Source organism: Protobothrops mucrosquamatus, unplaced genomic scaffold (assembly GCF_001527695.2).
Source record: "Protobothrops mucrosquamatus isolate PMUCROS unplaced genomic scaffold, P.Mucros_1.0 scaffold1971, whole genome shotgun sequence".
NCBI lineage: Eukaryota > Metazoa > Chordata > Lepidosauria > Squamata > Viperidae > Protobothrops > Protobothrops mucrosquamatus.
In genome coordinates, this window is record NW_015388088.1 from 97,596 (window position 1) to 108,543 (window position 10,948).

General features: G+C 39.6%; 1 protein-coding gene across 1 annotated transcript in view; it reads left to right on the forward strand.

Annotated features, from left to right (window-relative positions):
* The window catches only part of LOC107294509 (puromycin-sensitive aminopeptidase), a 105,494-nt gene that overhangs the window by 4,282 nt on the left and 90,264 nt on the right, over positions 1–10,948 (forward strand). The window contains exons 2-3 of the mRNA XM_015823743.1: positions 395–638; positions 1,294–1,408. Of these exons, the coding sequence (XP_015679229.1) occupies positions 395–638; positions 1,294–1,408 (359 nt within the window). The remainder of the gene's footprint in view (positions 1–394; positions 639–1,293; positions 1,409–10,948) is intronic.

The following is a 10,948-nucleotide window of genomic DNA, read 5'->3' on the forward strand; positions in this document are numbered from 1 at the left end:
TGCGGGAGCAAAACAGCATCCAATAGCCTTAAAATGTCCTGTCCATATTTAATAGGAGTGGTGAGCAAACCACACTCCATCCACACACACCCCCCCCCAATTTACTGTCTGTAAATATATTAACCGCACCGTCTGACTTTTCCAAAGCCCTCGTCAAGACAATGAGTTCAGCTTTCTGAGCTGAAGTACCTGCAGGGAGAGCTGCTGCTTCCACTACCTGATGCTAACAAGTCCTGGATGGAATGAGGCGTTTCCACTGTGATAGGAGCCCCAAAAGTTAATTGTTCAGCAGCCTCCAAAAGGGCTGAGGGTAGCAACTTCTGAGTGGTCAGCCAGGACGTCCAGTGGAATGAGGCTGCTTTGATGGACCAGTTCCAGGAAGTTCTCTCCTCAGAGCTGCTGGACGAGTTGGCCCGCACCGACTGCTCCCTGATACTCCAGAACCTGTTGCATCTGTGCTTGCACATAGATGCTCTGTTGCAGCAGTGCAGGGTAAGGCGACAGACCACTGGCTCGCCAGTGCTGCCTAAGAAGCCAGAGGCTCCTGATACTCCGGAGGAGCCCATGCAGCTTGCGGCCGCTCGTCTGCACCTCACCCAGGCCGAGAAGGAGAGCAGTAAAGGACTCTCTAAAGGCCTGCCTTGCCTTGACCACCTGGGTCATAACACATATCTTTAAAATTTAGCAAAGTAATGAGGATCATGAGGACCACATTGTTAGGTTTGGGTAATAAGATACTATTGTATACAGCAGTGAAGATAACATTTCAAATGAAAATTGAGAAAAAAGTTTGCATTTTGAATAGTATGGAATTATCATGGAACCACATAAAACATCCTTTTATTCTTGATTTATGTTGATTTATAAAATGTGCTGCAATCATATTGTGGACTTTTTAATAGAAGTATTTTGGAGTGAATTCTTAAATCACTGGAAAAAATGTAGTTGCTTTATTATAATTAAAACTGGACTGGTCATTGACCATAATAAAGATCCTTGTATTACAATTCAAATAACCATACCAACCTATTATCTGCATAGAGACACACACTTACTCAATTGGGAGTTTTCTACCTAGTCATTTAATAGACTGATTGGCTTTTGAGGAGTGCATGCATTCTTCTTATGAGTGCTCTGAAAAATGTGTCTCCTTGTTGCATCTTGGTAGATATGGAAGAACAATTTTACCATTTCCACATGAGTTTGGGTTAGATGAGTTCTCAAACTTGACTGTTTTTAAATTTCACTTTTCTGATGTCACACTGTTCCATCTTTGTTCTTTCTCCTATGCAGGGAAACTGCGCTGCTGATTGATCCCAAAAACTCTTGTTCTTCATCTCGCCAGTGGGTAGCCCTTGTTGTGGGCCATGAACTTGCTCACCAGTGGTTTGGAAACCTTGTAACTATGGTATTTAAGAAGTATATTTACGTCAAAATTACTCAAATTATAGCTAAATCCACTTCTATAGTCCTGGGTATCATTAATCATTATTGTTGGCAGCTCCCTATATTTGCTACTGAGGGTGGGCATATTTGCATTTGTATAGATAGTATTGTAGGCAGACACATGTCATGTTATGTCAGCTGAAAAACCAGGCCTGAAGAGATGGAGACATTAGGGTAGATTAGATAGTGAATGTTACACAGAGTATCCCCAGTAAAATCAGGATGAAATCTGAGGTCAGTATTAATTTGTCTGGATGTATCAACTTTAGTGTTTATTTTGTATTCATCCTGGCTGCTGTGGGGAGGCTGGGAGTTATCCACCCCAGCTAAATCCAAGTATCCACTCAGGATAATTTTCTATTTATGATAGCTATCCCAGTAATGCATTACTAATCAGCTGGGCATTTTTAATACATCTGATCTCTTTTAATAGACATACCTCTGTTTGTGGTCAAATTTGCTACAGGCTTTGGATTGACTTGTCCTTCTTTTATAGTTGGAGCGAGTCATTTTTTATTCCTTATGGAGGAGACTAGTTTGGTGCAACTCAAAGCACTCCTTCACATTGTTCCATCAAAATAAAAATATTTGCACAAATAAAGTTGCAGATTAGTACGAGTTAGTTTTTAATCCCATTTGTGTATATTTTTCATACTTGTATTTCAGTCATCTGGAGAAGAGGGGTTATGAAGGAAACTGATGCTTTATCCAGCTTCTGTGGTGATCCACTCTTCACTGCCCACACGGGCTTTATTGCTGTATCTGTAAAGTAGTTTTGTGGGGGAAACTAAGTTACAGGTAATCCCCGAGATACTCACTTAATGCTCGTTCAAAGTTACGTGATGAGCGCCCCCTAGTGCTTACGAGCAAGTCCCAAAGTTACGAATATTGCAGCACCACGGCAGTTATTCGCCCTTATGAGCGACCGCAGTGGCTCTGCAACATTCACTCTGGTTATTCCATCCCTCCCCACCCCTGCCCCGGGTGTCCCTAGGCACCAGGCCTTCAATACTCACCCTGCGAAGATCGAGTTCCTTCGCTTTCTTGGCTGCTCCAGGCCTTCAGTGCGTTTGCAGAGAATGGAGAACTAAAGTAACGCAAGATCACGTGAGATCAGTGGGGCGAGATCTCATGCTACTGATCTTGCGTGATCTCATGGTACTTTAGGCCTCTGTTCTCTGCAACAGAGAATGGAACTGAAGCTGGTGGATGCTTCCACATGCCTCAGAGGCCTTTTCCAGGCCGCTGCCGCCCGGATCTGAGGCCGGAGAATGCTTCCATGCCCCCCCCACGGCCCGATCCAGGCTCCGGGGGCCTTTTCTAGGCTGCTGCTGCCCGGATCTAAGGCCGGGGAACACTTCCACGCCCCTTCTGTGGCCCGATCCGGGCTCCGGAGGCCTTTTCCAGGCTGCTGCCGCCTGGAATTGAGGCCGGGGAATGCTTCTGTGCCCCCTCTGTGGCCTGATCCAGGCTCCAGAGGCCTTTTCCAGGCTGCTGCTGCCCGGAGGCAGGGGAACGCTTGCGCATCCCCCCACGGCCCAATCAGGGCTCTGGAGGCCTTTTCCAGGCCCAATCGGGCTGTGGGGGGGCTGCAGAAGCCTTCGCCGGCCTCAGATCCAGGCAGCAGCAGCCTGGAAAAGGCCTCTGGAGCCCGGATTGGGCCGCGGTGGGGCGTGGAAGCGTTCCCCGGCCTTAGATCTGGGTGGCAGCAGTAACCACAGCAGAGAGGAGACAGATCTTTTCCAGGTGAGTCCAGCGCGGCAGGAAGGGAGGGGGAAGCATGCGGTATCTTAGTGGGTCAGGGAGGCCTTGGGGGCCTGTTCCATCAATAGGCCCTCCATGGCCTTCCCCACCCTGAGATACCTCATGTTCGCTTAACGAGCCGTGTGCGTTTTAACGAGCAAGAGAGTAATCTCATTCGATGTACGAGATTCACTCTACGAGTTTTCAAATTATAAGTGTAATGGGTAGGCTCCATTACACTCGTAACTCAGGGACTACCTGTACTTTCCTTTTATGGTATTCAGATGAAATCACTGATGCAGGACTGATTATAGATAATTCAATAAATACTAGTAACTTGTGAAATAGATGCTTATTGATAAATTTCATAGTGCTTTGGGGATGCTCACTGTGTACTGCTTAAGAGATTTAATGTTTTACTTGAGCTTCCTCAGTCCCACAGTCCCTTTGACACATACAAGATTGGAAATAATTTGTGAAAATAGAATAGACATCTTTCCATAGCATTTGTTTTTCGGGGATTTTGCCTGCTGTATTGCCTGCTGTTACTGATAAGGCCAACTTTCCTAAGCTGTCACATACTTTCCAGGTACTACAGTAGTGTAGTCATTGTTGAAATGGAAAAGTATTGGGGGGATTTCCACTGACATCTGCTGAAGCTAGACCCAGGGAAACGATTCTCCGTCCCCTGGGTCCGATATTCTTCTGCTGGTGGGTCCGTTTGGGCCAAATGCCACCCCGGAGAGGTGGCTACTGAAGGGTGAACCTTTGAGGAACGTGGGCCGGGGGCAGCTGGCCCGCTGAACTCAAAGCAGCCCCTGGAATCAACGGAAGAAAGGTGGACTGCATTCATGCGAGCCGCCATTAACAGCTGATCGTCGGAGACGAAGAAACAGCTGAATCTGACAGCAAGCAGCTGAGCCGGGTGAGAAAATGCTCTTCTTTCCTGCTGATGGTGGATTTGACTTGAGATAGCCTGTCTTTACTTGGAGCGTGAAGCTAAGGGAGGAGGTGGAGTTTTTTCTTTCCCCCCCTCCCGTACAAGCGGCTGTTTAAGCTGTTTCTTAAAAAGTAAAAATAAACTTTTACTACAGTAAAGCCTTTTAAGCTCTAATCGATTTGGGAAGCTTGCTCTTTTTTTTCTTGAAGATACTTTTTTTTTCTAACTTGGAAAAGCCATTCTAACTATGCATTTGCTACTAAAACTTTAGATTTTTTTTTCTTTCTTCACTTTGAATAGTCTTTTTTTTTCACTTAAGCGGCTGGAAGAGTTACATTGTATCTCCTGTGGTCACATGGGAAAGCTTTTTTCCCTCTTTCCTTTGTCTGATGTATATTCAGATTAGGAACTTGGCTCCATGCCCAGACACTTGGCTGAACACCCAGACATTCTTATCTGACCTTGAGACTAGCTTAAAGAGATTTTTGTTTTGGGGTTTTTTTCTTTTGTTTTGCTCTGGCTGTGGCTGTACAACATAGACTTTTCCCAAGAAGAACTGAATAATAAGGAACTCTGGTTTTTTTTGCCTTCTTCCCTGTTGTTGAACAAAATTTGGTGGATTACAAATTGGATACTTTTCTACAGTTTTTTTTTCTTTCTTCTGGCCTACTACCTTTTTCTCCTTTTTTGCTTCCTCTTTTTTTTCCTTTTGGGACTTCTTTTTTTTTTTTTAATATCTTGCTAGTGGGAGTGTTTTTTGCCTCTCCCTATTTTTTCTACTACTACTGATTTTGTTCTCCTCTGGTTGGCCTTTATTTTTCTTGGATGTTTTTTTGTGTTTTTTTTTTATCCCCCTATTGGAATTATTTTTTCTTTTTAAATTTTGTCTCATTTTCCCTCCTAGCAATAGGAGTTTTTTTTCCCTTTGGAATACAACCGGCCATCGGGCCACCTGGTGGATTATAATATAACACAGCAATTGGAAGATGGGTGCCTCAAATTTGTCCAAGTCGGGGAGGAAAGGATCCTCTGCTCCTGCTTCAACCTCGGCAAGCCCAGTGCCTCAAAAATCTATTACTACACTCCTACAACAAGAAAAAGTGGAAGTTCAACAAAAGGATATCCAGGCGATATTACAAGCAATTGCAGCCCAGGCGGCATCTTCGAATAAAAACCATGAAGACCTGAAAAAGGACCTTGATAAAAACTACGAAGATTTGAAAAATGATCTCGTTAAAATGAATCAGAAAATGGAAACCTTCCAACAGGCGATTATAGACAACCAACAAAGAATACAAAAAATAGAAGACAAGTCAGTGGAAGTTGACCAGAAATTAGAATCCTTACAAGACGAGAATCAAAGATTGGTGCAAGCAAACACAGAACTGGAAGATAGTTTAGCCGTGATTGAGATGGAAAGAGCATCATATTTCTTAAGATTCCAAAATGTAATAGAAGATAAGGATGAGAATTTGTCAGATTTGATGACTGAGCTACTTGCAGAGCTACTTGGAATGGAAAAGCCCCAAATGAATGGAGAAATAGATCACGTCTTTAGAGTCAATTCAAGCTATGCCAGAAGAAACAGAGTTCCTAGGGAAGTCCACGTAAGATTCCTTAAAAGATCTACATGAAACGAGATTTTGAAGAGACCAACCACTAAAATACAAAGAAAAAGAATTAGTAGTGCTTAAACAAATTCCTAGAAGGATAAGAGAAGCTCGAAGAGATTACCAATTCTTAACAAGGAAATTGTTCAACAAAGGAGTGAATTTTACATGGTTGGTTCCAGAAGGGTTATTAATTTTTTGGTATTCCAAAAGATATAGATTGGATACCCCACTCAAAGCAGAGGAATTTTTCAACAACCACAGAGCTTTTTTTGGAAAAAGGTGATTCCGAACCTAAGAAACAAGAGGAAGCGAGCGCTGTAGGAGCATCTAAACAAGTGGAGGAGGAAGAACTTAAAAAGACCTATCCAGAGGAAGGAGCAAGACTGAGAGACCAGAGGCAGATAACTTCCCCTAGAAGATTGAGGTCCAGATATAATTGAAGCCATGGAGGAGGTTGGAATTTTTTCAATAAATATAAATGGTTTGAATTCTCCCTCAAAGAGGAGAAAAACGTTTACTAGACTACAAAAGTTAAAAATGGACATAATTTGTCTCCAAGAGACACACATCAAGAGACAACATTCTAGAATCTTAGAACAACCAAAAATGGGTAAGCTTTACTTTTCCCTGGCACTTCAAAAGAAAAGAGGTATAGCTCTTTATATAAAAGAAAAGATGAACCCAAAACAAATTTACGCAGATGAGGAAGGGAGAATATTAATGGTGGAAATTATGTTGAATCAAAAACAGATATTGATGGTTGCAATATATGCACCTAATGATAAGCAAGACCAGTTTTATCATCAATTACATAATAAAATAGTGGATTTAAACTACCAAAACCTTTGTATATTGGGAGACTTTAATGCAATAGTTGATGCAACCCGGGACTATAGAAGCCATAAACAAGGCAAAAAAGGGGGAAACACTTTACCCAAGGCCTTTTAAAAAAATGAAAGAAGAACTGTCCATTCAAGATACATGGCGAGAGATGAACCCAGGAAAATCACAATATACGTTTTATTCAAATAGGCACAAATCTTGGTCAAGAATTGACATGATATGGACATCTTATGATTTGAAAACTATAATACATGAGGTTGAAATAGAAACTAATATTTGGGCAGACCACAATCCAATTAAAATGATCTGGAAAGGAACTAGGAAAAAATTAAGATGGTCGCTGAATAAATCTATACTGAAAGAAAAAGAATTTCTACAACTAGCAACAAAGGAAATGGAATTTTTTTAAAACATAAATAAGAAAGGAGAAACCTCCCTTCAGAACGTGCGGGATACAGCCAAAGCATATTTTAGAGGTTTGGCCATAACCTATGTTGCTAAAAAGAATAAAGAAAAGAAACAATTACAGCTACAGTTGAAAGAAGAACTTAATAAATTAGAATCTGAATTACAAACTGACCCACAAAAAAAGACTTTGAAGACACAAATGGAATTAATAAAACATAAACTAAACCTAACTGAGATGGACATAATAGCACAGCAGATTAAACGATCTAAACAGAATTTTTTTGAAAATGCTAATAAACCAGGAAGATGGTTAGCATATAGACTGAAGAAAGAAAAAGAAAAAAGAATGATAAATAAGCTACAAGATTCAAAAGGCGAGCTACAATTCCACAATGACACAATGAAAAAAATTACCAAGGCTTATTACGACACACTTTATAAGGCAGAGGTGGTTCCCAAAGAGGGAATACAGGACCTTCCAAAAGTCCCAGAGAACATTCAAAATATATTAAACGAGAAGATATCAATGATGGAGATTACAGAAGCTATAAAAAGGCAAAAGAAGGATAAGACCCCGGGTCCTGATGGACTTCCTGCAGAATTTTATGTAGCTTTACAAGATACAATAAGTCCAATTTTGAAGGAATTGTGCAATGACATTTTTTCAGAGATAAAAATACCAAACTCGTGGACTGAAGCTAATATCACCTTGATACCTAAAGAAGATACTGATTCCACACAAATAAAAAATTATAGACCAATATTGTTATTAAATGTGGATTATAAAATCTTTGCTTCGATAATGGCAGAAAGAATGAAGAAATTTTTGATTGAATTTATCCATATAGATCAAAATGGCTTTTTGCCTAAAAGACAGATAAAGAACAATTTAAGGATTATTCTAAATGTTTTGGAATACTATGAAAATCACCCAGGGAAACAGATGGCACTGATATTTCTTGATGCACAAAAAGCTTTTGATAACTTAAATTGGCAATTTATGTTCCAACAGTTGACGGAAATGGATTTCGGCGAAAACTTCATAAATGCAATCCAAGCAATCTATAACAAACAAACAGCAAGGATACTTTTGAATGGAGACTATACAGAAAGTTTTGATATTAAAAAAGGCACAAGACAGGGATGTCCACTATCTCCCCTGTTATTTATCCTCACATTGGAAGTTCTGGCTAGAAATATCAGGCAGGATATGGAAATCAAAGGACTGGAGATAAAAGATCAGAAATACAAACTACAAGCCTTTGCAGATGAGCTGGTTTTCATTTTGGAGGAGCCACTAGAAACATCTACTAAACTTCTCCAGAAAATAGAGAAATTTGGAGAAGTGGCCGGTCTGAAAATAAACAGGGAAAAGACTAAGGTATTAACAAAAAACCTAACAGATAAACAGAAAACCCAATTTGTAAAAAAAGACAAATCTCCAAATAGTTAAAAAAGTCAAATACCTAGGTATCCACTTAACAGCAAAATGCACAACATTAAAAGAAGATAATTATGAAAGATTATTGAAACAAATCAAAATAGACTTGGAAAAGTGGAAAAATCTTCGATTGTCATTGTTAGGAAGAATAGCGACAGTGAAGATGAGTATTCTACCGAAGCTACTCTTTCTATTTCAAACAGTTCCTGTAAAAGGGTGTGGAAGTGGGAAGTGGGAAGTAAGAGGGAAGTGTGTAGTGGGGTGCCCCAGGGTTCTGTTCTGGGCCCAGTGCTCTTCAACATCTTCATCAACGATTTGGACGAGGGGATAGATGGGGAACTCATCAAATTTGCAGACAACAGCAAGCTGGCAGGAATAGCCAACACTCCAGAAGACAGGCTTAAGATACAGGAGGATCTGGACAGACTTGAACACTGGGCACTATCTAACAAAATGAAATTCAATGGTGAAAAAAGAAAGGTTCTACATTTAGGCAAGAAAAAACAAACGTACAGGTATAGTATAGGGGGTACCTTGCTCAATAGTAGTAACTATGAGAGGGATCTCGGAGTCATAGTGGACAATCACTTAAATATGAGCCAGCAGTGTGCTGCAGCTGCCAAAAAGGCCAACACAGTGCTAGGCTGCATTAACAGAGGGATAGAATCAAGATCACGTGAAGTGTTAATACCACTTTACAATGCCTTGGTAAGGCCACACTTGGAATACTGCATCCAGTTTTCGTCACCGTGATATAAAAAAGATGTTGAGACTCTAGAAAGAGTACAGAGAAAAGCAACAAAGATGATTAGGGGACTGGAGGCTAAAGCATATAAGGAACGGTTGCTGGAATTGGGTATGTCTAGTTTAATGAAGAGAAGGACGAGGGGGGACATGATAGCAGTGTTCCACTATCTCAGGGGCTGCCACAAAGAAGAGGGAGTCAAGCTATTTTCCAAAGCGCCTGAAGGCAGGACAAGAAGCAACGGATGGAAACTAATCAAGGAGAGAAGCAACCTAGAACTAAGGAGAAACTTCCTGACAGTTAGAACAATTAACCAGTGGAACAACCTGCCTCCAGAAGCGGTGAATGCTCCAACACTGGAAGTTTNAGAGACTGGACAGCCATTTGTCCGAAATGGTATAGGGTTTCCTGCCTGAGCAGGGGGTTGGACTAGATGACCTCCAAGGTCCCTTCCAACTTTTTTATTATTATTATTATTATTATTATTATTATTATTATTATTATTATTATTATTATTATTATTATTATTATTATTATTATTATTATTATTATTATTATTATTATTAACGGGGAAAGACATTTTTTGATGATTTAAATGCAACAATATTGAGATTTATATGGCAAGGGAAAAAAGCACGAATTAAAACTAAAATGTTACGAGAAGATAAAGATAGTGGAGGATTTGGACTCCCGGACTGGAGACTCTATTACCAAGCAGCCATTTTGCTTTGGCTTAAAGAATGGATAATGTTGAGAAATAAAAGACTTTTCTACCTAGAGAGACATGACTTACAATTGGGTTGGCATGCTTTTCTGTGGTACGGGAAAAATAAAGTACACAAATATTTTCAAAACCATGCTATAAGAAATGTACTTTTGCTAGAATGGGAGAGAATTAAACAAAAAATTTATACTAAAATACCTGAGTGGCTTTCAACTATGGAAGCGTTCGCTTACCCAAATCTAATTAATTATGATAAACTTGTTACCTATAAAGACATTTTGGATAAGGACGGAAAACTTAAAGACAGGCAAGACCTTCAGCAACAAGGTATTGACTTAGCATGGTGGCCTTATTTGCAAATTCAAACAAGACATGAAAAAGATGCAAAGTCAATGGGATTTTATAAAGAACAGATACAACTTGATAAAATACTTTTGAAAACAGACGAAAATTTGATTAAGAAACTCTACAAATTCCTCTTAAACTGGAAGATGGAAGAAGAACAAGTAAAAGAAACAATGATAGTTTGGGCAAATTTTTTTGGATATTCTATAGATTTAGAAGACTGGCAAAAGCTTTGGGATAGAAATATCAAACTTACCAAAGCAGCCTCATATAAAGAAAATTTATATAAAATGTTTTATAGATGGCATATGACACCAGTTAGATTAGTGAAAATGTTTAAAAATGTATCGAATAACTGTTGGAAATGTAAACAAAAACCAGGTACCTACTATCATATCTGGTGGGTATGTCCTAGCGCTAAGAAGTTTTGGTTTAAGATTCATATATGGCTGGAAAAGATGACTAAATTACAGATAGAACTTAACCCAGAATTGTTTTTTGTTTTTTTTTTATAATTTTTATTATTTAAACCGACAAACAAAACAAAACAAAACATAATACACATATATACACAATATATATTTTAACATCAACTTCGTAACAGTAATCTTCTATTATTTACATTTTCCCCCTTATTCTTCTTTAGAGTATTTATCCTTATTGCCCCATTATTTCTTATTTGCATTTTTCTTCCTTCATA